We start from the raw sequence: 24,655 nt of genomic DNA, 5'->3' as shown, positions 1-24,655 counted from the left end.
CACTTGAAGGGCTGGGCCTAAGTTACTGCTCTACAAAGGCCGTCATTTGTCTGTAAAACGTCTCATTTACGCCAGGTGTGGTGATGGAAGCCATTAACCTCAGCACTTTGGAGGCAGAGGCAGGTGGATCCGAGTTCAAGGCCAGCCTGGTCTGCATAGGCCGTCCACAGTGAGACCCTGTCTCACAAACAGAGTAATCCTTCCTATGCAGGTGTGGCCCTCTTTAAGCATGGACGAGCTGAGGTTCGGAGTACGGTGTTGGTTAAGATCAAGGCTGACGACTATGTGAGGCACTAGGGCTGGGAGCCTGTCCACTCTAGCTGATCCCCACTTGGATGTAAGCCCACACCCTTCACCCTTGGGGTTCATTCTCCCTACCTTAGCCACCTCTAGCAACCTCACCTAGTCCCACATTAAAGAAACTGCCAACCAAAATCAAAAATAGTGTTATTAATTTGGTGTCTCTGAAGCACAGAGGAGAAAAACAAAGAAAAATGACAAAAAGAACGAAGGAAACCACCCTTGCCACGTGTCAGGGCCCAGGTCCAGGCTCAAGAGACCAGCCTTGTAGGCAGTACAGGCCCGGGACAGTCAGTCCTGGCCATGGGCTCAAAGAGGGACCAGCCCATGGGTTTGGCTCTTAGGCCTGGCTAGGAGGCTGCTGCCTCAATTTGGGGCATCCAGGCCGTGGGTCAGGGAGAGTCTGGTCACTCAGTTCCGACTCTGCCTGAAGTCGCCAGAGATCAGGGTGCAGTCGCCAGAGCCAGTCCGTTCTGTGGTGGAGCAGAGTCCGAGTTACTGAGTCCTGGGATGAGATCCAGTAGAGGCCAGGCTGCTCAGTACTGATGCTCCAGCAAGGGCTGGGCAGCTGGGCTCTCTCGCTCCTCTACAGGGACAGGCCAGTCACCCGGGGCGCCGGTGGGTGTGCCACTGTCAGGGGCACTGCTGTCCAAGCAAGGAATGTCTTGGGTTGTTCTGGCGGGGGAGGCCTCAGAACTGACGTCAGGACTGAGGCTGAGGTCTAGAGGGGCCTGTGGAAAGGAAGAGAGGTGAGCAGACAAGCAGACCTGAGCCTCCTGGGATCTCCTCCTCCCGCAGGTCCCTTACCTGAGATTTGGGGGTGCCTCCTTTGGGGCTCCCTGAGGATGGCTCCCCATCAGATCCCCCCAGTCCCTTCCGACCCCCTAGACTCCACTTCCCACTGGGTCCCTCAGAACTGAGGAGACCAGGGCCAGAAGGTCTTGAGGGCCGGGGACCCTCAGTGGGAGCAGGCGAGGCAGGGGGTGGTCCAGGAAGCCGAGGGGGAGGCCACTGCAGCAGAGGAAGGGGCCGCCCATCACCAGAGCCACCAAGGGAAGGCCGTGGCCCCCAGCTGGGACCTGGTGGGAGGGGCTCACTGCTGCCTGTAGGAGACAGATAAGAGCAAAGGCATCAGTCGGCCACAGTCTCCCCACAGGTCCAGCCCAGCTCTGCTTGCTCACCTGCTGTGTTTTCAGGTGTGGGGTGTGCCAAGGGGGGGTTACTGCTGAGGGAGGTCAGGCCGCCTCCCCCCCCACAGTCCGAGTCATCCACATTCCCACCGCTATTGCAGCCAGCGCCACAGCCCTTATGAAGTCTGGGTGGAAAAGTAGAGACGTGTGAAAGGGAGACCAGGGCTGAGGCCAGAGGTCTTCCGAGCCCTAGGAAAAGTCAGCTAACAGCCAAGTCTCAGGATTCTCATCTCTCAGGAAATTTTGCTGCCTCGTTTTCAAAGTCTTTTGCTTAAACATTAAAGTCAGCCTTAGGGGGTCGGGGCTCTCTCTGGGTAAAGGGTCATCTCTCAGGGTCCAGGCTCACTGACTCCAGGACTTCATCTCTGTGGCCATGGCGGGAGCTGTTTCGTTCACCCCTCTGTGCCCCTGCCACCCTGGAATCCCAGAGCATCAGGCCCTCAGCAAGAGGTGGCAGCCAGGGCTCACCTCTCCCAGCTGCGCAGGAGCCACCGGGCAATGGCACCCAGGCTGACAGGACCACCCCACAGCGCCCGCAGCTGGGGGTGGCTGCCAGCCAGGGATGTGGTGAGAGGTGACACGTAGATGGGGTAGCCCAGCGGCTGGTCACAGGAGGAGTTGATCATGTTGCGGAGGGCCTGCTTGGCATTCTGGATGCTGCCCCGCTCGGGGTTGCGGTTGCGCAGGAACACCAGCTCCTGCTGCTGCCCGGCCCAGAGCCCACGCACACACTCTCGGTTTACCTGGGGGGCCACACCAAAGTCAGGGCACGGCACCACGGAGGGCCTGGCCTGCAAGGCGGAGTAGGACCACCTGCCCCACCTTAATGACTCGGAAGCTGAGATGGCGCCGGTTGAGCATGATGATCTTGTACTCATCAGAAGCATCGTCCATGACGTGGCGCAGTGCCAGCAGGGAGGGCGTGTTGCTGAGGATGGCACTACGCCAGGCGGGGTCGCCCTCATGTGAGATGACCAGCCGCTCCTCATTGGCCGCAATGGCATCATAGAGGGCTGCCGGTTCCTCATACTCATCAGGAGATGTGAAATGATCCTGGTGGGGAGGAGCGGACAGGAGTCAGGAACTGCTGCCTTAGGGAAAGGCTTCATCCCTCACCTGCCCACTCTGCCTGGGCACACTCCTCCCCACCTGGTGAAGCTTGAGGGCCATGCGAACCCCAGGTGCCACCACTCGGTGAAGCAGGTCCATATCAGCGAAGACCCACTCATCACGCGGGGAGGTGATTCGAAAGTCCCCCTTGAACAGGGCGTGCAGGCCATAGAGGAAGGGTTCTAGGCTGGGTGGGGAGAAGACATTAGCAACAGGGAGAGAGCCGGAAGGGACTGTTCCCCACCTTGCCAAGGAAGCCAGCCTCTCCCTCACAGCGCAGTGAAGAGCAGGCGAGGCCAGGACTGGTCAGAGTCTTGTCCGCGTGAGACAAGAAGCACATCCAACAGGAATTTAGAGCTCCTCGGGGAGGGTAGAGGGAGAGGAGAGGCCCAGCTGGCGGTGGGCACTCACCTGGCAGACATGCTGTGTGCGGCTGTCCCCAGGGCCCGGCGACCCAGCACACACAGGCCAAAGCATAGTGTGACCAATGGTGAATTCCAATCCTGGTCCACGGGCTACGGCACAGAGACCCCAGTATGAGCACAGCTCAGTGTAGGACTGAAAACTTGGGGTTGAGGCTAGAGTCTAGACTGATTGTCACTAGGTTGAAGGGGGTGACCGGGAACTCCAAGTCCTTAGTCTGGGGAGAGGCAGATCTAAGGGAGTGGCGGCCTGACCTGGCTGCGCCGAGAGGCACAGTACTGGATCCATTCAAGGTGGACGGCGCAGAAGGACGGCAGCGAGAGGCCCGACAGGCGAAGGTCATAGTCCTCATCCACACTCAGTGAGAAGGTAGGGTCTGAATCAGCGTAGCCAAGGGCTCGCACAGGCCGTAAGGCAGCCGTGATGCCCTCATGGTTCAGCCAGGTCTCCAGCTTTGGAGAGCGGCTCACATAGTAGATGATGCTCTGGGAGAGGAGGGGCAGGAGTCAGGGGTACAGCTCCACCCCAAAACCCCTGCAATGGGGAGAAATCACTCCATCCTTGAGCTACAATGCTTCCTATGATGCAGCTTCTGCAGCAGCTCAGCTCAGCTCTCTGAAGCTAAGCAGGCACGTGACTCCTCTCCTGGGACGAAGAGTAAGAACCAGCAGGAGGCACCACACAGAGTGCTCCCACATTGTAGGCAGATCTGCTCACTGTCCTCTTCTTGCCATTCCTAGAACCCAGCCCATCTGTAAGGGGAATGGAGGCTCACATGGATGACAGTCTTGCCCAATGTCACCCAAGAAGGAAACTGGGCTGGAATGTGAAGACACTGTGCAACACCTAGCTCTCAGGGCCAGGAAGGTCAGAGACTGAGTGTTGCCTACAGCCCAGGGAACCTACATGACCTGGGTCATGGGTCCCTTTAGACAAATGACTATGACAGACATTAGACCTTCTCTACCTAAGTTCAGAGCGTCTGGCTCTTCTTAAGACACCCTGCTGGCCGGGCGGGTGGAGAGCAGCTTTGGGGAAGGAGGTAGCTGGTGGCCGGGACAGCTGGCAAACCGCGAGGTTATGGGGACTCCACGTGCCAGCCTGAGCTGAAGCTGATGGGGTTGGCCTTCTGCCTGGGTAAGGTTCACTAAAAGCCCAGGGTGCAGCTGGCCATGGACAGGAGCGCTCAGGCAGTAGGCAACCAAGCAGGATAACTGTGTGGGACATTGGGAGGCTGTGCCTGGGCAAAATGGCCAGGGTACAAGCTAGGACAAAACAGCTCCCCAGGTGGAGAACACGGAGTCAGTGAGTGCACAGCAGCACATCTGTGTGTGTCCATCAGATCCCTACACAGATGTGGCTTTGGCACAAGTCGATGAGAAGAAGTCTGGTGAGGACTGGCTGCTGACTTCTATCTCACTAAAAGGAAGGAACAGGAGTTGAATAAGGGAGCTTTGGCCTCCAGATTGACCTTCCTGCCTAGAGAGCATCGCTAAAGTCCAGGTACCACCACAGCCCCTGAGAAAAACCCAAAAGCATTGCTTCTGGGTCAGGGAGGAGCTGGCCTGGCACGTGTTAATGAAGTTCATTGTGTTCTATGACATGCCTTCTGAGTGATTCTCAAGATGACACCAAAGTCCAAGACTTCCTAGTAAGAGCTCCTGTCTAGAACACTCTCTGTAGTTGGTTGTACCAAAAATGCTGCCTGGGTACATTTCACTGACCATGCATGGGCCTCAGGACCATGGTGCCTTCCTGCACTTGGCCCACTGCCTATATGAGGTCTGAAAGCTGACTCTTCAGCTGTGATGGGGCCATCACACAGGCGCCATCTTTCCCAAGGTCCACCAAAGAATGCAACCTAACATGCAAAAACTAAGACCTTGAGGATGAGGCTTGGCTGCAGGTGGCTGCAGGGAGCTGGAGGCTCTGTGCCCAGAGACTGGATTTTATTTGTTACCCACTACTAAGTGATGCTCACAGGAAGGGCAAGACATGAGCAGAAATACCGTAGCACAGCCAAAGCTGCATGGGGAGGCAGAGTCTGGTCTGGCCCATCCAGAAGGTCTAAGCAGTGCCGTGGCCTGGGCTCCTGGCGCAGCTGCTATGCCTGAGCCCTGCCTTTCCTCCCAAGCTTTACTCCTACATGCCTTTTCACGTCTCCAAGCTGCTTCTGCCCAGGTGCTCAGGTACCGAGACGAAGGCAAACTGCATCTTCAGGGGATGGTAAAGCTAGCCAAGGCCAAGCACGTTTCCGTCGGCCAGCCTAAGCCTGACTAGTGCCTGGTGCACAGCAGTCTAGGGCACACCCAGGTCTGATAAGACTCGTGGGAAGCAGTGGGGTGGCCTGACAGAAGCTCCCTTCTTCAGAGGCTCAGGAAGGCAGACAGGATCTTGACAGCGGAGTGATCTGGGGTTAGAAATGAAGCTCTGGCCGGGCAGTGGTGGCGCACACCTTTAGTCCCAGCACTCTGAGGCAGAGCCAGGCAGACCTCTGTGAGTTATAGGCCAGCCTGGTCTACAGAGCAAGCTCCAAGACAGGCACCAAAACTACACAGAGAAACCTCTCCCAAAGAACCAAAAAAGAAAAAAGAAAAAGAAATGAACCTCTGGATTACTTCTGGCCTGCTTCTTGGTGAAGTGGAGAGTGGGCAGAGCCTTACAAACTCTTCCCTAGGAGTGGTTGGGAGGACAGAAGGAACAGCAGGAATTACGGTTTCTCAGGTTTTCCAACACATGACACTGAAGGATGTCCACAGGGCCTGGGGTAGAGGGACAGACTTGGGTTGTATGAGTCTGCCTTAAAGGGAACCTCATGAGGAAGGCTCATCTAACCCCAGCAGGTCACCACAGTTTCAGGGCAGGTCTTAAGAGCATGTAGGATCTGCACTGTGACCACCAACCCATCACAGTCTGTGGTGGTTTGGATGAGAATGGCCAGCAGAGGCTCATCTATTTCAATGTTCGGTTCTCACTTGGTGGACTATTTAGGAAGGACTAGGAGGTGTGGCCTTGTGGAGGAGGTGTGTCACAGGGCTGCGTGTCACAGGGTGGGTCATGTGGCTAAGACAGAAGCTCTCAGCCACTGCAAGCCTGCCTCCTACCATGCTCCCTGCATGATGATGTGGACTCAGCCTCTGCAACTCTAAGCAGGCCCTGATCTGGTGCTTTTAGAAGTTGCCTTGGCCGTGGTGTCTCTTCCCAGCAACAGAACAGTAAGGAAGACACTTGCACAGTGCCCCCTCCTGAGTGTCACAAAGCCTTGTCCGTTCATCCCCAAAGCCTGCGAGCCCCTGCTTTCCAAGGGGTAAACTGAGATAGGACAAGGGAGGCACTGTTCTAGGTCCCTGAAGCCCTACAATTCCCTGTCCAGTGCTCAGTCTCAGTGCTCTCAACGGTCTCAAGACCCTCCGGCCTGACTCAGAGCCCGAGGCCTAGGCAGTAAAACCTAGTGACTGAGATGCCAGGCCTGAGCCTAGAACCTGGCTCTGTCACCAACCAATGCCGAAATCCCAACCAATTACTTCACCTCTGCCAACCATTTGTCTACATGTGCATGTGGAGACCAGAAACGACATCAATTATCTTCCTCAATTGCTCTCTACCTTATTTTTGAGTCAAGGTATCTCACTGAACCTGGAGCTTACCAATTTGGCTAAACTTACCGGCCAGCCAGCTCCAGAGCTCCTTCTCTATCTGCCTCCTCAGATCTGGGACTATAGGTCAGGCCAATACATCCAGCTTTCTCAGGACTTGAATTCGGTCCTCATCCTTGCATGGCAAGCATCTAACCAGCCCTCTTTGTTGTGGTTGTTTGAGAGTCTCTCTCATAGTCCAGACTGGCCTTGAATCCTAACCTTCCTGCCTCCACCTATCAAATGCTTGAGTTACAGCAGGAGCCAGCTTCTATGACGGGACACCAGAGGCTTCTCCGTGTTTGTGTGGAGTCTATCCAGCTCAGGTGAGATGCCCAGCACAGAGCCCACCTTCAATGTGCAGTACTGCTGGGGTCCTGGGGCCACCTCACGACGCCTGTCAGCAAGCACCATCCATCACTGGGCAAGGCTGGTGGGCGGCTTTGACTGTTTTGGTTTGGGAACTATGAACCGAGTCTAGGGCCCGAGGCACGCTAGCCATACCGTCTACCATGCCCGTAGCCCCAGCTGAGGCCCTGAAGACACCTCAGCCCACTGTCACAGCTGGACCCTCCGACCTGGCAGGGGATCCACGACTGGGCTGCCCACCCACCCTCCACACTTGGGGCCGGAAACAGGCCTTCTGGAAGAAGGGGCACCAGGGAGCTCCTACTCGGGGTACCTGTTCACCAAGGCCTCGGTCGCCTGCTGTCTGATGGTAGCACTGTGAAGAACGCTTAAACTGAGTCCTATGTTTCTCTTGACCAAAACAGGCTCCCAACACTCCCGACGACAGACAGACTGAGCATGCTCACAGTAGGCGGACTCACTGGTCACTCCCCGGGGAGCAGGCACCCGCCGTACCTTGACATAGTAGGTGATGAGGATCTTGCGGAGGTCGAACACCTGCAGCATGGAGGCAGCGTTGTTGTCGCTGATGCTGTAGCCTTCCAGCACGTACTTGCTGGCTGTCACCTCCCAGGCCAGCCAGCGCTGCCCAAAGGCAGCATTGAAGGACAGGACTCGTGGCAGGTGGCCAGGCTCACAGCAGCAGCAGCCCTCATCTTCCTCCACACCTTCAGTGATGGCCTCCACCTCACGCTGCTGGCAATATGTGCCTGTGGGACAGGGTTGCCCAGTCAGGGCCGCTAGGTAATCCCTACCTGCCCGGCACGTCACTAGACCCACTGCTTCTCAGCTTCCACCCTAAGACACTGAGTAAAGGTTACTAAAAGAATGGGTTAACAAAGAGACCCTTTCTCCCCACAATTTCAACTGACAGAGAGAAATGGGTTCAGTCCCCCCATGTCATGAGGCAAAGATCAAAATTTATAAAGTGCCTTTCTCAAGGTCCTGGTGCTCATGTGCTATGCATGGAGCCTCTCTCTCTGCCCCAGAGACTTGTCTCAAGCTGGCATACAGCACGTATGAGCTCCTGAGAACAAGGAACCAGCTACCCACAATGCTGGCACGGTGCTTGTCAGGCACCCAGTTAAGACCCAGAGCGGGCCGGAAGCTGGCATCAGGGCCCAGGGTCTCAGCTTTCATCCCTGGACTCCCTGTGAGGACAGAGGTGGTGTGTGCCTGTGGCGGGTGTCACTGGAGAGTGAGCGGCCAGGGTAGAAAACCCAGGCTCAGGGAAGAAGACAGCCTTGCCTGAGATTACCAAGAGCTTGACTAGGATCGAGTCTCAACACGACATGAAATGTGTCCCAGCTCAGGCTCTGCTTACTCTGCTCCTCACCCCCCAGCTCAGCTGCGTGGCTCACCCCTGAACTCAAGGCCACGCAGCTGGAAGGTGACGAGGCCATTTCCAACCTCGATGAGGTGCACCAGCGCGTTGAGGTAGTCGGAGGCCAGGACAAAGCAGTCACCAGGGCCATAGTTGCCCCAGCGGCCCAGCACCAAGTCCCCACACAGGGTGTGCTGCAGCGAGCGCGTCAAGTGCTCATAGAAGATGGAGTTGAGGTTGTTGTCGTCAGCTCCTGGGACACAAACACACACACCCGGGCAAAGGTGTCAGGAAAGAGGGCGCCCTCCAGGGGGACACCTCACCTGCCTGTAAGCTCCTGGACCAGTGGCTACCCACCTGGGTTCCGGTCCAGCTGTGTCACCAGGCGGGTGTTGGAATGATCCACACGTTTAGTGCTGTTCAGAGAGTAACAATGGATCAGCCAGGGCCGGCAGCCCATCAGCAACTTCTCTGCCCAGCTTCCGTCCTGGTCCTCTCTAAAACACATCCCTGAGCTATGAGCAGATGCCATCTCTAACAGCCCACTGGAGCTGTCAGATAAGGAGGCCAAGTCTCCCGGACATAAAGGGACTCACACAGGACCACAAGGAGAGGGAGACCTGGAGAGGAATGGGTTCTAAGGCCAGGCAGCCTCTCTTGAGGCTTTGGCCTGGTACACGTTTGGCCTTTACCAGACTCACTACCTCAAGTATCCCCACTGAGGCCAAGCACCCACACCCTTGCTGTGGGTATCAGAGCCCCTTTCTGGCCAGGACTCCGGGGCCTCATCTTGCTGGTCACCAAATCCTCTCTCTCACGAGACTTACTTGTAGTCCCTCTCCCAGAACTTGAGGGGCCTTGCGTAGGACATGATGAAGACGGCACTACCCAGCAGGGGGTTGAGTGGTGTGGAGAAGAGCCCTGAGAGGAGGGCCTGGAGGAACAGCATGGCCGAGTCTGGGCGCAGGTCAAGGAGGTGACAGGCACATGGGACCTCCCACTCCTCCCTCTGCAACCCCAGGCTGCTCTCCACACCCCCCCACCCCCAAAGGACAGCTGGAAGCTGGATACGTGGTACAGCGAAGGGCTGGGCGAAGGCATGGAAGGCTGAGCCCCAGGTGATCTGCCAGGGCGCAATGTAGGTCAGCACAAAACGCAGCTTGTACAGCAGGTCCCACAGCTGCAGGTCATCAAGGCGGAGGGGACAGAACACAGACATGGTCACACACGGTGGCGAGATCTGCCAAACCTCCAGACACCAGTCCCATGGGATGGACGTCAAGACCTCTCCCAGCCCTTTCTGTCTGGACTTGGCTGGCAACACCTGAACCCACGGGAACTTCTACCTGGCTCTAAAGAGCATTAGCTAGTTAGTTCCATGAGGGCAGCGGGGGCTCCCTATTGCTTTCCCCGGTTCACAGATGGGGAAGGTCCCCTTCAGATAAAGGCAGAGGAGGGAAATGACTCTCAGGTCAGGTTGCTCAGTCGTCACTAATGAGAATTTCAAGAGATAACCCTAGGCCCTAGAAGGGTCTAAGGCAAGTCTGGTAGGCCGGTTTCTAATAGTTCCAGATATTTAAAAGATCACAAGTTTCAGGGCAGCTGGGCTGTAGAGTGAGTTCAGGTAACGTAGTAAGACTCTATCTCAAGAGTCCAAAGAGGGTTAATGTAACAGCTCAGTAGTAGAATGTCTGCCCAGCACAACTAAAGCCCTGAATTCAAATTCAAGCAAACAAACATCAAATAAATAAAAGTAGAAGACGACCTAATATGGAAGCTTGCCAGCAAACAAAAATCAAACTAAGAAAAATAATTAGGGGCCAATTGTGAGTCCCAGGACCATGACAGATGGCAGGTAGACCTTCATGATGATGTGGACAACGGTCCTTTGATCAATATGACCTGACTGGGGGATCCCATGGCCCATGGCCCAAGAGAATAGCTGTACACCCAGGCCCTAGGATATATACTCTCAGCTCTGAACTGGGTTCCGGTGGAGGCCGGTAAAGGGGCAGAGCTCAGAGGCTTTACAACATCCAGGCGACAGGGTCAGGTCTTGACATTGCTGATCCTGAGGAAGCTGGTTGTGAGGTCAGAGTGGCCATCAAGTCCCAGGAGGGCCTGATGTAGGTTCCCCCTCAAGCCTCAGTCTGCTCTCTGCAGGGCGAGGTGGAGGAATCCCTTCCACAGACCACTGCAAAGGCCCACAACCGAAGCCACACAAGACGGCAGGGGACAGGCCGCAGGTCCCGGGCACATTCTTTCCCTCGGACACAACAGTTCTGCTCTGTATGCTCTTGTCAACCTGGAGTCGGAGTCAACGCCGGCAGCTTACCTTGCTGCAGAGCAGGGACATGAGGAAGTAGTCGAGCAGAAAGCCCTGTGAGAGGCGCGGGTAGTCGAAGTGGAAGAGCAGGACGGTGAAGGCCAAGGTCAGGTACTGCTGGGGTGGGCAACAGAAGGCTGAGCGGAGCAGCTTCAGCCCAGCCACAGTCATCAGCAATGCCCGGCAGCTGTGGGTGGGGCAGGCATTCAGACATGGCAGGGCCTTAGGGAGGAGCGGGCACAGACACACATCTCTCACCGATAGGTCTGAACGCAACCCTAGGCACCTGCTGGCTGGCGACTAGAACAGTACCCCCGTTTTCTGTGTCAATGACTCTTAGGCTCAGTACCTCTGAATGAAGTGCTGGGGACACAGTTGCTTCAAACGACAGCTCATTAAGAGCTGCAGTCCTACTTTGCCTTGCTTAGATACTACCCATTCCTCAGTGGGATCAATGAGGATGCGGACAGAGAATGGCAGAGAGGGGAGTGAGTGGTCCTCACTAGAGGCAGAATTTGTCTGGATGGCTGACAACCGTGTGGGCATCCACTGTGAGAGCGTTGAGAACCACAGCAGGGTAGATGAGGTACTTCTCAACACACTGCAGGCCAGCATAGAGCTTCTCAAACCACATCACCTGGGCAGCACCTGCAACGGAAAGGCAGGGTGGGTGGCTGACAGCTGGCCCTCCACGGGGCCCATGAGGAGGGACCCAGAGGACGATCCACACAGGGCCAGAAAGCACCCTGAAGACGCTGTGCTGGCCTGGCCTCCTGGAGACTTTGGCTAGTGAGGAGGGAAGACTGTGGACAGCTCTGAATGAGGATGAAGAGCCCAGCAGGACAGGGGCTCTGCATGCCACTTAGCATGTCACAGGCTTGGGAGTGATGACGGGGGGACTTTGTTCTGTTTTTACTGTCCATGGAAACAAACCTGATTAAAAAAACAAAATAAACAAATAAAAAACCTCTTAGAGACCCACCAGAGATAGGCAAAAGTTATGTAGAATAGGCTGAGGGGGTCAAGAGGACCCCAAGCTGCAGGCCCTTCTGAGGGGCAAGCTCTTGGTTTAAGCTAATGAGAGGACAGATGGGGACGCTGGCCCAGGCCAACTGCCCATTGTTTGAGAAAAACAAGCACTACATACAAATAACAACTATGTACTGAGCAGTCCGCGTGGGTAACAACAATTAAAGAACACAGGGCCATGAATTTCAGAGTGAGCAGGAGGATGGACACGAGGGAGGGCTGGAAGGAAGAGGGAAGAGGGGAAACGATGTATGATCTCAAAAAATAAAAAACTGTTTAAAGAACCATTCAAAAAGGAAAATAAGGGAGGGGTGGCAAAATAGTCAGCCCCCGAACCTGATGAGTCCCAGGGGCACATGGTAGAGAGAACCAACCCCTGGAGGTTGTTCTCTGACCTCACACACACACACACACACACACACACACACACACACACACACACACACAATTCTGTTAATAAAACAGTAAGTAATGTGATCTTTGTATCGCCGGGTGGCGGTGCACTCAGGAGGCAGAGCCAGGTGAATCTCTGTGAGTTTGAGGACAGCCTGGTCTACAGAGTGAGATCCCAGACAGGGACCAAAACTACATGGAGAAACCCTGTCTTGAAAAACAAAATAGACAGACAGACAGACAGACAGATAAAAGTGCACATGTATGGGTGTTTTGCCTGCATGAATATCTGTGCATCATGTGTATGCAGTGCCTTTGGAGGCCAGAGAGGTCATCAGACCTCCTGGAACAGGACTAACAGCAGATTGTGAGCCAACACCTGGGTGCTAGGAATCAAACCCAGGTCCTCTGAAAGAGCAGTCAGTGCTCTAACTGCTGAGCCATCTCTCCAGCCCCACCAACCAAGATGTTAGAGGCTAGAGGAGCTTTTTGTTCTGAGACAGGATCTCACTATGAACCCCAGTTGGCCTGGAACTCGCTCTGTAGACCAGGCTGGCCTCAAGCTCACAGAGATCCACCTGCTTTCGCCTCCTGAGTGCTGGGATTAAAGGTGTGGACCATGTAGAACATTTTAAAATATAGCCTGGAAGATTTTTTTTTTAGAAAATACTGCCAGCAACAGGCACTAAATGGCTCTGACGCACAGGTGGCAATTCAGGATTTGAAATCCGTTTTGAAAGTGTTGGAATTCCTCTGCTGTTAGCAGCAGCAGGGAGGCAGGCCAGGGGTGGTGCACCGGTTCAGAGTACAGCAGAAACTGCACCAGGCCACGGAAAGGAGTAGGCGCAGAGGGCAGAGGGCAGGATGGCAGCAGGTGCCTTCTGCTGACACCCTCGGCCCAGAGGACCACACTTCTCATCACATTGTTCTCCGACCAGACTCTTGCAGCCCGGGCACCCGGAAGAAGGGAGCAGGCGGCACTCACCCCGCACTTCATACTGGCTGTATTCCAGCGGCTTCAGCACAGGCTGTGAGAGGCAGAACCAGGGCAGCTGTTTGCGGAGCTGGGGCAGCAGGTAGTGTGTGAAGAAGCCCACAGCCCCCGCCAGTGCGTACAACACAAAGCCCAGCACCGACTGCAGGAGGGAGAGGACAGAGGATCAACTCGGGCCCAGCAGGCTCTTACCAGAACCAAGAGGGGGTGACTTTCACCACACAAACCTTCAGGGCAATGAAGACGGTGCTGGCACTGATGGCAAAGGTGAGCACGGCGATCACCATACACATCACCAGGTCGGAGTGCAAGACCTCACGCTGCAGAGCCAGAAGACACAGCCTGACTGCCTGCTGCGTGGGTCACATGCCCCCCAGCCCCAGACCGGCCAGAGTTCCATACCCTGCACCCTCATCGTTCCCATCCCTCACCACCGACTGGCGCATCTTCTCTGGCAGCGGGTCTGGGGGCTCTGCCCGGGCGGTCTCTAGGCTCCGCTCCTCCAGCTCAGGGAAGAGCTTACTCCGGACTAGAGACCTGGAGGGAAGACGAGTCAGAGACCAAGGCAAGCGCTACTGTCCCTTCCAAGTCCCAGGCACGCATGCACACACACACACACACACACACACACACACACACACTCAAGGGTGCACATGTATGCACACAGACAGGCACATGCAGCACCCACCAGAGCACAGTGGGGTCACTGCTCTGCCGGCTTAGATGGTAGGACAATGCCACCAGGAGGCCACAGAAGACTGAGAAGAGGACAGGGACGTGCTGCTCCGGCCAAGGTGTCTAAAGGAAAGAACCCATGCTGGTCAGGGGTGGTGAAGAGAAGTATTGGAAGAGACACTGGGTGTCCCAGTGAGAAGCCACTGCTGAACTCCATTCACAGCCCTGTCCCAACAACCCCACAGGGCTCAGCACGCCCAGCCCCCACAGGCCAGCACTACCTTAATGGCCCCAAGGCAGAAGCCGTAGAGCAGGGCGGCAGCCAGCAGGCTCCGGGTGAGGCTGAAGACCGCAGTGAGCGGGCTGGTGGCGGCTGGGAGCAGGGAGAAGTAGGTGAAGCCCAGCTCTGGCCTCTGGGCATCTCCAACTCACCCTGTCCCACTGCTCCTCAATTCCCACAAGACCTCCCAGGACACCACCCTCCTCCAAGAGGCTCTCAGAGTTTCTAGTGTTCTGGGCTGAACCCACTTGCCTGGGGAAGGGAGACGAAAGAGGAGGAGAGGGAGAAAAGGAAGCACAGGGCCCTTGCAGCCACGATATGGATGCAGGGAAGGCTCTCGAAGAACTCCAGCTGTAGCCCCAATCTGTGGGTGGACCCTCCTGGCCCCTAAGCCACCTGTGGGCACAATACCTGTGCCTCCAAAGCCGTGCATGTCTATCTGCTCCAGGAGGTACATGAGGCAGGTGTTGACCTGGGGCAAGAGGCCCAGGAGGAAGACGAACGGGAAGCACAAGGTGAACACTGTTCAAAAGGGGGAGTGAAGGCCCAGTCAGTCTACCACCCTCCCCCCCAAGCCCACCCTCCAGACTCACTCCCTTGGGGTCACCCTTGCCCTGCCCTGCCTCACCAGTGGCCACGTCTCGGGCACAGAAGAAGAAAGAGGCAGAGAAGAGCGTGAGGCCGTAGAGAGAGACGGGTGGGAAGGGCTGAGCTGTGCCCAGGGCATCCAGCAGCCAGATGAGCAGACAGCAGATGCAGAAGTAGACGGGCCGGCTGTACGCAATCACCCAGTTGTGGCCCTAGGGAGTGGGCCGGTGAGGAACTGGGCATTCCCACTGACCACCCTGCTGGCACGTGCACATATTCCACACGCCCAGACTCGGCCACCTCCAAGCTGGGAAGCTGGGGAAGGCGGGGCCAAAGCGGGGAGTAAGGGAGCCCTGCCCCTCTCCCACCAGGGCCTGCACTGAGGCCTTGCGGCCAGAGCACTGACCTCACAGGTACTCACATGCATGGGAGATGCCGCATCGGGCTGCACACTCTGGAAGAGACAGGGTTGTATTGGCACCAAGAACCAAAGGGTTGTGTGTGCCCATACAAGAACCAAAGCACTGAGAGCTGCCCAGCTCCACCACTGGGCAGTAGTAAGTGACCAAGGCAGGACCCTGTTCTTGTCAGATGGGGAGCTGGCTACCGGGAACCTTAATCGGATTATCTATACCTCCCCTCAGACCTGGAACAAGGGGAAAGCTGTGGGTTCAGGGAGCCAGGTCTGACCTTGAGCAGGGAGTACTGACAGGAAGCGATGACCAGGCAGAACTGAAAGACCCAGATGTCAGTGAAGAAGCCTTTGAGCAGCAACAGGTATCCCAGGAAGGCAACCAGGCTGCTCAGTCCAACGCCAAAAATGTTCTCCATTATCCCCCTCGTCCTACAAAGAAATGGGAATCAGGGCACGGCTTCCCACCCCCGTTTCTAAGAAGAGTTGGGGAGACAGGACTCTGTCCTAAAGATCCACCTCTGGGCCTCTGAAAAGCTAAACTTCTGACCTCACAGGAAAGAGACCAGGTGACATTTGCTCTCAAAAACCATCTTGTTGGGTCACTGGCTGTATCCACTTCCTGTCCATGCTGACATGAGTTACAGTGTGCACACAGCAGGAGCGCCATGGTGTGTACACGCGCAGTATCCTACCTTCCCCAGTTGCAGGCTGAACAAGGGGGAGAGACAGGAAACCAGCCTGGGGGATCAGGCCCAACTCCTTGATGGCAAACAAAGGTCCTTTGACTTCATCTTTCTGGCCTTTGTTTCCCCTCTGAACATGGGAAAGTTTTGGTTTTTTTAAATAATTAAAATATCTATTTATTTATATTTTATGTATGAGTGCTCTGCATGTACACCTGCACATCAGAAGAGGGCATCATATCCTATTACAGATGGTTGTGAGCCACCATGTGGTTGCTGGGAATTGAACTCAGGACCTATGGAAGAGCAGCCAGTGCTCTTAACCACTGAGCCATCTCTCCAGCCCCCAGGAAAGGTTTTTGAGGCAATCAAGTTTATGAACCTATTTAGGTTACAGCACTCAGGCAAACAGAATAGAAGGAAAGAAAAACCTGATCCTGGAAAGGGAGAACAGTAAGGAGTCATTCATTTTGAGAAAGGCTTGGAAGGAAGGGTAGCCCTGTACCCCAACCCCTTTGTACTCCAGAGGAGCCTAAAGACACCCACTGCAATCAGGAGTGGTGCTTCAGGACTCTAGTTCTAGAACTTTCAAGGTTGAGGCAGAAGGATCACTGGAGGTCTGGACCAGCCTGGATTACAGAGTGAATTTCAGGCCAGTCTACGCTACAAACAAGACCTTGTCTCAAAAACAGAAACCAAGCCAGGTATAGTAGTGCACACCTGTAACCTCAGCATGGCAGGTGGAAACAGGATGACCAGGAGTTCAAGGCTAGCCTCAGCTACATATCGAATTTGAACCCAGCCTGGTTTATGAAACCCTTTCTTAAAAACCCAAAACAACAACAACAAAAATCCAACACAGCCTCCAGCAACTGCGCCATTCAGGACCTCTGACAGCATGGCCATCTCAACGGGTTCCGAGTTCGGAAGAGCAGAGCCCCAGCACTTTCTGGGGTTAGTAAACAATGACTGCAGGTACTCACCGGTCCAACAGAGCCAGCAGGGCCAGCCGCTCATAGCGCACAGAGGTCCAACGGCCGGGAAGGAACCAGTACTTATAGCTGTGCTGGGCCCGGGGCGGCGCCTCCTCCATCAGCGTCTGCTCCTGGGAGTCGTGCAGGGAGTCCTGGTCCAGCAGGTCAAACTGCAGTCCCCACAGCCGCGGCCATCAGCCCCCACCCCCACGATCTATCATCATCCCTCCCCCAACACACTGGTCAGACGACTGAGCATGTACTGTAGCACACAAGGTCACACTGTCTCGTGGCCCTATGCCTGCTCTGACTCTCAATCAGAAGGGCTTGCTCCTAGCTCTAGGTTCCTAGGACACGGCTGAATTGTTGCTACAGGCTGCCAGGTGCCAGAGTCACCAAATCTTATGTCCATCTTCCCCACTCAGGCAGACTCTTCAGTGAAGTCTACTTTGTCCTTCAGGACCTAGCACAAATGGTATCTCCTTCAACATGGAGCCACTATGGTCACCGGGACAACCCACTCAGGAGCACAGACCACCTGAGGACAGACCAGAGCTGTGTGTCCCAGAGAATAGTACTTAGCTTCTTTAGGCTGGTGTACACTTCATTCAACAGTGTCAATCAGTTGTCGGGATGGCTCAGAGGGAAGAGCACTTGCCACACAAGCCTGACAGCCTGAGTTCAATCCCTCAACTCCAGGGTGGATAGAGAACACTGACTCCTTCACATGGACACTGTGATATGCCTGTACGAGTGTGCATGCATGTGCATGTCCACATATACCCAGAGAGAGAAAGACAGACACACACACACATACAAACACACACACACACACACACACACACACACACACACACACACACACACACATCCAGAGAGAAAGACAGAGAGACACACACCCAGAGAAAGACAGACAGACAGACACACACACACATACCCAGATACCCAGACAGATACACACACACACACACACACACACACACACACACACACACACAGGGGAGGCAGGGGAAGGGGGCAGGCATGCACACACACACACACAGCATCTGCAGGATACAATGGAGACCCGAAGATGCACAGCTCTGCCCATAAACGACAAGCACACAGATAGCAAGGCTGCTGCTACCACGCCTCTACACAATGGTTCCATAAAATGAATGAGTCACGAAAAGGTAGCCAGGCTGGCAGCAATGACCTATAATCCCAGGTACTTGGGAAGCTGAGGCAGGAGAATCCCAAATTCAAGGCCTACCTGAGCTACAGAGTGAGGTTAAGGCTAACCTAATCAACTTAGTGAAATCCTGTCTCAAGATAAATAATAATAATAATAATAATAATAATAATAATAATAATAATAGAGGGCTGGGAAAACAGCCTGGTGATAGAATGTTTGCCCAGCATTCAATCCCCATTGTCTCACACAAACTGGCACATGGCGGATTCTAGCAGTGCTCAAAGTCCATCTGTGATCTTAGGTGTTAAGCATTTTGAGTTAGTCCTTTTAAGACTATTCTCTGAACTCTGCGAACACGTTTGGGTGGTGTTTTGTTTCGATCTGAGTGTGTATGTATTTTAATAGGCACAGGATCCCACTTTGTCCTCGAGGCTGGCCTTCCACTCTCGGGCTCGTGTGGGACTCCTGTCTCAGTCTCTGGAGAAGCTGGGACAATAGCTGAGGTCATGTTCTATACATTCTTAGTGCTTCTGTTACTACTGGCATGACTGTGGAAGTGATAACCGATCAGCAGTCAAGGAGGACACTATCACTAACCATGGGTGATGAGGTGCATTAACAGGTAACCTCAGGCAATCAGTCACACTTGGAGACTGCCAGGCACAGGACAAACTCAACTGCCACTCTGCAAGTCTCTCTGTGAAGCATCCATTACCCCGCTAGCTGCTGCACTCTAGGGCCAGAGAGGAACACAGCAGACACGTTCCCCGAGTAAGGAAACGTGAGACTTCAGAGCCATTCACCCCAAGTCTGTGCAACCTCTGCCAAGCCATTAAAGACGGGGACACAGTGGCACCCCAAGCTCTTCCTGAGGGTAATCTATCCCTCCTGGGATGCCCGGGCAGGCTATCTACCCAGGCCAGCCTTAGTCCTCTGCTTACATGCACCCTGTCCCCTTCCCTCCACACGGCCTCTCAAAGCTGCTCCTCACCTCTGGGATCTCCAGGGGCACCCTGCGCACCTGCATGCCCTGAAGAACCACCGGCCTGGGCTGCAGCAGGTTCAGACCCCCTGGGGCTTCAGGCACGTCAGCGGAGTGGAAGCTGGAGGAGTGTGAGTGACGGTCCCTGTGGGCACAGCAGGGAGGGGGAGGGCCGTGGGCAAACCCGCGACTTGGTGAGACGGAAACCAAGGCCAGGCCAGGGGGATGCCTGCCCCATGGCTGGGACCTCCAAGGGGCAAGAACACCGGGGTCAGAAGAGAGACAGTACAAGTGCCTCTCTTGCAGGCCCTGGCCGACGTGTAAAAGATGTACTTCCTCCGCCCTCCCCCCAGGAAGCCAGGACTATGCTTCCTAGACTTGGAAGCCCGGCGTGACGGCATGTCCCAGCCTCCTCCTCATCTTCCCCTCCCGGGCCTGTGCTGCCCACACAGCAAGAACACTAGGTTCAGGTGCTCCCCAGAAACACAGCCTACCAGGCCTTCCAGCCTAGAGACTCACCAGGCTCCATTGGCTGCCTGCTCCCCTGGCTGTCCCACGGGGTTCTCGTAACCACCTCCAGCTAGGCCAAAGGTATACGACCGCCGCACACCTGGGACAGAGGCACAGCAGCACTGTCAAGGACGGATCTAACGGGGCGTCAGGGCCAACCAACGAGGAGGAGCCCTGGGGTATGTCCCCTGCCGTGACAGCCCAGCCCTGGGGACCAAGTGTTAGACAGGAAGGGACCTAAAGATCCAAAGCCTGGGCCCTGTGGTCAGCCTGCCTCGGATCTGGCTCTGTTCTACCACTAGCTCAGCCTGTGGCGGCTTCAGGTGGCTTCCCATCCGCAGAGCGGGGATGCTGACACCCACACCTCAGAGATGCTGCAAGGGTGACATCGGGCAGCCCAGGCCAAGCACTTGCCACAGAGCCAAGGGAGGACTCATCGACCACCAGTGCTGTGGGTGAGTGCGGAGCCAGCGATGTTGTGGGAAGCACCGGGGACATGCTGGGCCGGCTTGGGCAGGGCTTACCGCTCTCGTCGTAGAAATAGTGCACAGCACCCTCGGAGGTGTCATCAAAATTGCTGGCTTCATGGACGTTGGGGCCAGCTCGGGTGAGCAGCAGGGAAGAGGCGAAGTGCAGGGCCGAGGGCAGAGTCAGTGCCCGGGAGTGGGAGGCAGCCCGGCCCCGCTGAGTCTCCTGCAGGCTGCTGGACAGCAGAAGCCCTAAGTCAGCACCAGGAGGAGGCGGCCGGCCCCTCTGCCCTGCAGCGAGGGGGCAGATGCTCACCTGGGTGGTGAGCCCATGACAGAGGCTGGAGGGGTGGGGTTGCTGCCCGCATTGTGTCGTCTCCGGATAGCCTGAGCTCGCCTCACGTTGCTCGTGCATTCCCGCTGACCTGTGTCCTCGGGTGCTGCCCAGAAAGAAGCCCCAAGCGTAAGTGACAGGCTCGGCTGGGCCGGGGTCAGGACAGGTGCTCCAGCATGGAGGAAAGGTTAGACTTAGTACAGTAACACGTGGTCTCAGGAACCCTGCCAGGGCATCGGTGGCCGTCCGTGCCTGAGCTTTCTCGTCTAGAAGCAAGGATGACAAGGATCTGGCCTGCCCCGCTGGTGGGCAGATGGAGAAGTGTGGTAGAGGATGTCCTCGGGGAACAGACGCTCAGGTGCTCACCGCAGGACCTGGAGCCAGGCCGTTAGCCGGGCTCCGCTGAGCCACCATTCCTAACCACTAAATCCACATCCATCTGCCTCCTGACACGGAGGCTAAGCTGATGCTGACTAGGTCTGCTGCAGCCGGCCCTTTCCCCAAGCTCGACCCTCACCCCTGGGGCCCACACTCACCTCCCCCCACAGCACCTTCCTCCTGCAGCTCCCCGCGCCAGCCAGGCTGGTTGGCAGCAGGTCCCCGGCGGGCTTCAGCGGGCTGCACAGCAGGCTCACCGGCAGCCAGCTCCACTCCGGGCTGGGCTTCCAGCTCCGCCTTGGAGCCAGCCAGGGGGGCTCTCAGGACATCTCCGCCTGCCCCGTCCATGCTCAGCACGCGGGCGTGAGTTTTGCCGCTGGCCGTACTGGGAGTCCGCTGGGTCCCATATGGTCGCTTAGGGGGCACAGCCGTTCCTTCTTCAGCCCCATGAGGGGCCCGCCGCTTCCGGGGACCCCCTGCTGCACCCCGGGAGCTCTCAGGGGAGTAGCACGAAGTAGATGAGGAGCTGTCAGTACTGTAGCGGCGCTGAGACCGGAGACTGGACGCTGGGCTCAGCTCACTACCTTCGCTGGTGTCTTCATCTTCAAAGAAGCCCGGACCCTCAAGCAAGGGCCGTCTCGGGGCACGGCCGGGCGGAGAGTGTCCTCGCGTGGGGGGCCGCCGTTTGTGCGGCCGAAGCAGGGCCAAGTCCTTGGGCCGAACAACCAGGAGCGGCTCGGCTTGGCCCGGTGGCGTCCCTGCTCCAACGACTGTGTCAAAGGAGCGGAGTGTGTCGTCGGAGGGGACCCCAGCATCTGGGGAGGCAGGCAGCTCAGCCTCCGAGGGGGGGTCGGTGTCGCTGCCCTCGGGGGCACGCCCACCAGGGGGGCTGTCCAGGTGTGTGGAGTTGGTCTTCTCACTCTTGAAGCTGCTCAGGGTCTCCCTGTCGGTGCCGCTGAAGCAGGAGTCTGAAGAGCCAGCCTTCTGGGGGGTGGGGTCGCCTGAGCCCCGCCGGTCCAGGGGCTGGTAGCCTCCGGTTCCTCGACACTGTTCCCGCCGACTGCTGGTCCTCACCAGGGCCCGGTCAGGCCGGGTCAGGGTCAGGAAGCTCTTGCTTAGCTCCTGGCTGAGGCTCCCCTTCAGTAAGGGGCTCATGGGAGTGTCTGCCACACTGCTCCCGCCCCAGGGAACGCCGTCTGCAGCCAGGGGAGAACGCTCCGAAGAGTCCGTGCTGGGGAGAGAGGGGTCGGGGACAGCCCCTGGGGGTGTCTGGGGAAGGTCTCCAACTGTCGGAAAAAGGAAGATGGGATGAGAGAGGGTATGTGGCAAAGGCAACTGGTGGTTAAGGGGACCTCACAACCTCTGTTTTCCCGAGGGTACGACCAGGAGGGGAACACCAGCGGGGTCCCATCCAGGAGCAACGTAGCCAAAGTTGGGATGAGACAAACACAAGCCGTGAGGTATTCCTGACAGACCCCTGCCCTACTGTGTGCACTCACTCAGTTTCTCTTGAGAGCTGAGCTTGAGCATCTCTCGATCGGCAGAGGTCACAATCACATTGTTGCTGCCCTGCTCCCGTACCAGCTCCTTGATGTCTATAACCACAGCACCAAGATTGTCACCAGGGCCCTGGGGTCCTCTATGTCCTCCTGTTCCACACTACCATGAGCCAGCCCAGAACAGCAGCCACCTACCTCTGAGGGGCCCAGAATCCTCCATCCGGGGCAGCAGTTCCTGGTAAGACAGGAGAGAGAACACAAATGAACAAAGAGGGCCAGAAGCGGGCTTGGCGCTGGCCCCCAGGACAGCAGCGAGACGAGTCCGAGACTGGGCCGACTCACCGAAACCTGGTTGAAGCCAAACACGGAATGCTGGGAACTGCAGCGTACGGGGGCGTGGAGCTCACTTTCCGGAACACTGTCATCTCCACACCGGGGTCCCTGCAACAGAGAGGAGAGCCGAGCGTGAGCTCTCAGCTAATCTCTCTTCACTGTTTCTCACCATCCTTAATTAACGCTCCTTCCTCTCCTCAAGGCTCCCTTTTACAGCTCTAAGACTGCCTGCAGTCAGTGCTCGGAGCCAACATCTCCTCGGCCCTCTCGAACTTCCGAGACACAGACACGACACAGAGACACGACACTCACTGGGGCAGCCGTGGCCCTACCCACCTGGGAAGACTGTTGTCGCCCTGGGCAGCCTCTTCTTCCTGCTCCCCCATGGTAGAGGTACGTTTCTCCACAATCTCACCCTGGTCAAACATGGCGTGCAGGCGATAGTTCACAGTCTTGATGGTCGCAAAGATGACAGCTACCACGAGGCAGTACACTCCGGCGACCATCAAGCTGGGGGGCAGGACCTGGAGGTGACAGTTAAGTCAGGTCCCCTCTCACAGAAGCTCCCTTGAGGGTGCACCTGCAACCACCGCCATGGCTAGGATTCACCAGTTTACAAAGTTCGTCACCCCTCACGCGGCAGTACAAAGACCCCGTTCGGAGCAGTTTTCTGTTTAACCGAAGAAACAGATTCAAGGCGGCACTCAAGGTAACCCTACGTAGGAAAGACTTGGTCTTCCCTCCACACACGCCCCGACTCCACGGTGACTAGTCTCACTCTAACACCCCAGGGCTCAAGACACGGGGCCCATCCCTGCCGGGCTGCCCTCCCTCTCCCAGCGCTTACAGGTGGTGGCAGGCTCTCACCATGTACAGCAAGAAGGGAAAGATGAGCAAGAAGATCCACACATAGAGATGGAAGCAGTTGGAGAAGGTGCTCTGATGCGGATCGAAGAACCAACCTCCAGTGAGCGAGGCCCACACCCCCTGGCGCAGGATCTGCAACACCTGAGACCCCATGGCCCAGCCGCTGCTGCGCACGCCCTCCTCCCGGGACCCTCATGGGGGCGGCCCCCGGCCCATGCCCCGCCTGGCGCCCGAGGGTCCCGGGATCTGATCGAGGGCTCACGCCATGGCCTCCCCCAGCGGGGGAGGGGATCGGAGGGGCGCGGGCGCGGGCAGGGGGCGGGGCCGGCCCAGGCCGTCAGCCGGATCAGGCCGGGATACAGGGGTGGGACTGCATCAGAGGCGGGGCCTGGGCCCCCTCTGGAGGCCCAGAACTGTGGTGAGGGGCCGGGCTTCAAGGCAGACGCAGGGCATGGGCTGGGCACCCGTCGGCGGCATCCAGAGGTGGGCGTGGAGTGGGTGCTCTCGCGTGCTGCTGATCGCTCTCTTGGCTCCGAACCGGCGACTGCCTTGGAACACTGAGGTCCACTTCCGGGGTCGCAGGTCACTCGCTTGGGGCTCGGCGTTCGCCCCGCTTCTACCGGTGCCGGCGCAAAGGGGAGGCCGGAAGAAGGAGCCGCGAGCTGCCAGCCTGCATTGGCGCATGCGCCCGCCAGAGCGAGGGGGGACCCGGAAAAGGAAAACCCGGTGGCAAAAGTGCGCAAGCGCAGAGAAGCAGCGAAGTGACGGGATGCAGGGGTGTCTCAGGCGTGCACGCAGTCTAAATCTAGAGAACCCCAAAAATGGGGAGCGATAGGGCGCATGCGCGCGCCCTGGGGGCTCGCCATTGGGTAACAGCCTTTGCGCTCTTCTAATGCCTTACAGGAGGGGGGCAAAAGCTGGAGGCTGGGGCTCCTCGCGGCTCCTTCCAGTTTGCGTCCCCGGGTCACGCCCCCAACCTGGGCCGCCCCTCCTAGTGCCAGACCGCAAGTCCTAGTCGTCGCTGGTCTGGAGCCCCTCTACTTCCGGGTCAGTGCCCGGACGAAGCGGAGAGGGACTCCTCCAGAACAGGCCTGAGTAGTCGCACAGGATGGCATAGTTTCTCTTAAAGTGACAGACACAAGGCAAGTGGGTTTAACCAACGAAGAGGTGGTTGGAGGCTCTTCTGCTCTCAACCCAATCCCGGGCAGAGTTCTGGACAACAGGTTCAGGTTTCTACCTGTTGGGGAGAGAACACGAAAAAGCGAGTTGTCTCTCAGGTGAAAGGAAGAGAATTTTACATGGTTCCAAGAGCTTGAGGTGTAGCTAGTTCTGAAGTTCCAATCTTCCCTGTCCCCCCACCCCCT

General features: G+C 56.8%; 1 protein-coding gene across 1 annotated transcript; it reads right to left on the bottom strand.

Annotated features, from left to right (window-relative positions):
• Positions 1 to 430: 430 nt before the first annotated feature.
• Pcnx3 (pecanex 3) lies at positions 431 to 23,626 on the bottom strand. Its single transcript, XM_028855861.2, is given in 36 exon segments — positions 431 to 1,031; positions 1,108 to 1,403; positions 1,482 to 1,615; positions 1,959 to 2,233; positions 2,313 to 2,543; positions 2,640 to 2,787; positions 3,012 to 3,115; positions 3,278 to 3,508; positions 7,523 to 7,776; positions 8,428 to 8,643; positions 8,748 to 8,806; positions 9,218 to 9,347; positions 9,462 to 9,570; positions 10,726 to 10,903; positions 11,220 to 11,364; positions 13,124 to 13,274; positions 13,360 to 13,452; positions 13,564 to 13,669; positions 13,821 to 13,930; positions 14,089 to 14,180; positions 14,499 to 14,609; positions 14,716 to 14,887; positions 15,097 to 15,129; positions 15,366 to 15,519; positions 16,757 to 16,878; positions 18,913 to 19,048; positions 19,423 to 19,513; positions 19,938 to 20,116; positions 20,197 to 20,320; positions 20,751 to 21,878; positions 22,092 to 22,187; positions 22,287 to 22,326; positions 22,434 to 22,480; positions 22,483 to 22,532; positions 22,761 to 22,948; positions 23,292 to 23,626. Coding segments are annotated over 36 exon segments (6,081 nt in total). The 5' UTR covers positions 23,445 to 23,626; the 3' UTR covers positions 431 to 836.
• Between the last annotated feature and the right edge of the window lie 1,029 nt (positions 23,627 to 24,655).

This window comes from Peromyscus leucopus, chromosome 1 (assembly GCF_004664715.2).
Source record: "Peromyscus leucopus breed LL Stock chromosome 1, UCI_PerLeu_2.1, whole genome shotgun sequence".
NCBI classification, from domain to species: Eukaryota; Metazoa; Chordata; class Mammalia; order Rodentia; family Cricetidae; genus Peromyscus; species Peromyscus leucopus.
The sequence above is the reverse complement of the archived record's forward strand: the minus strand, read 5'-3'. Positions and strand labels throughout refer to the sequence as shown.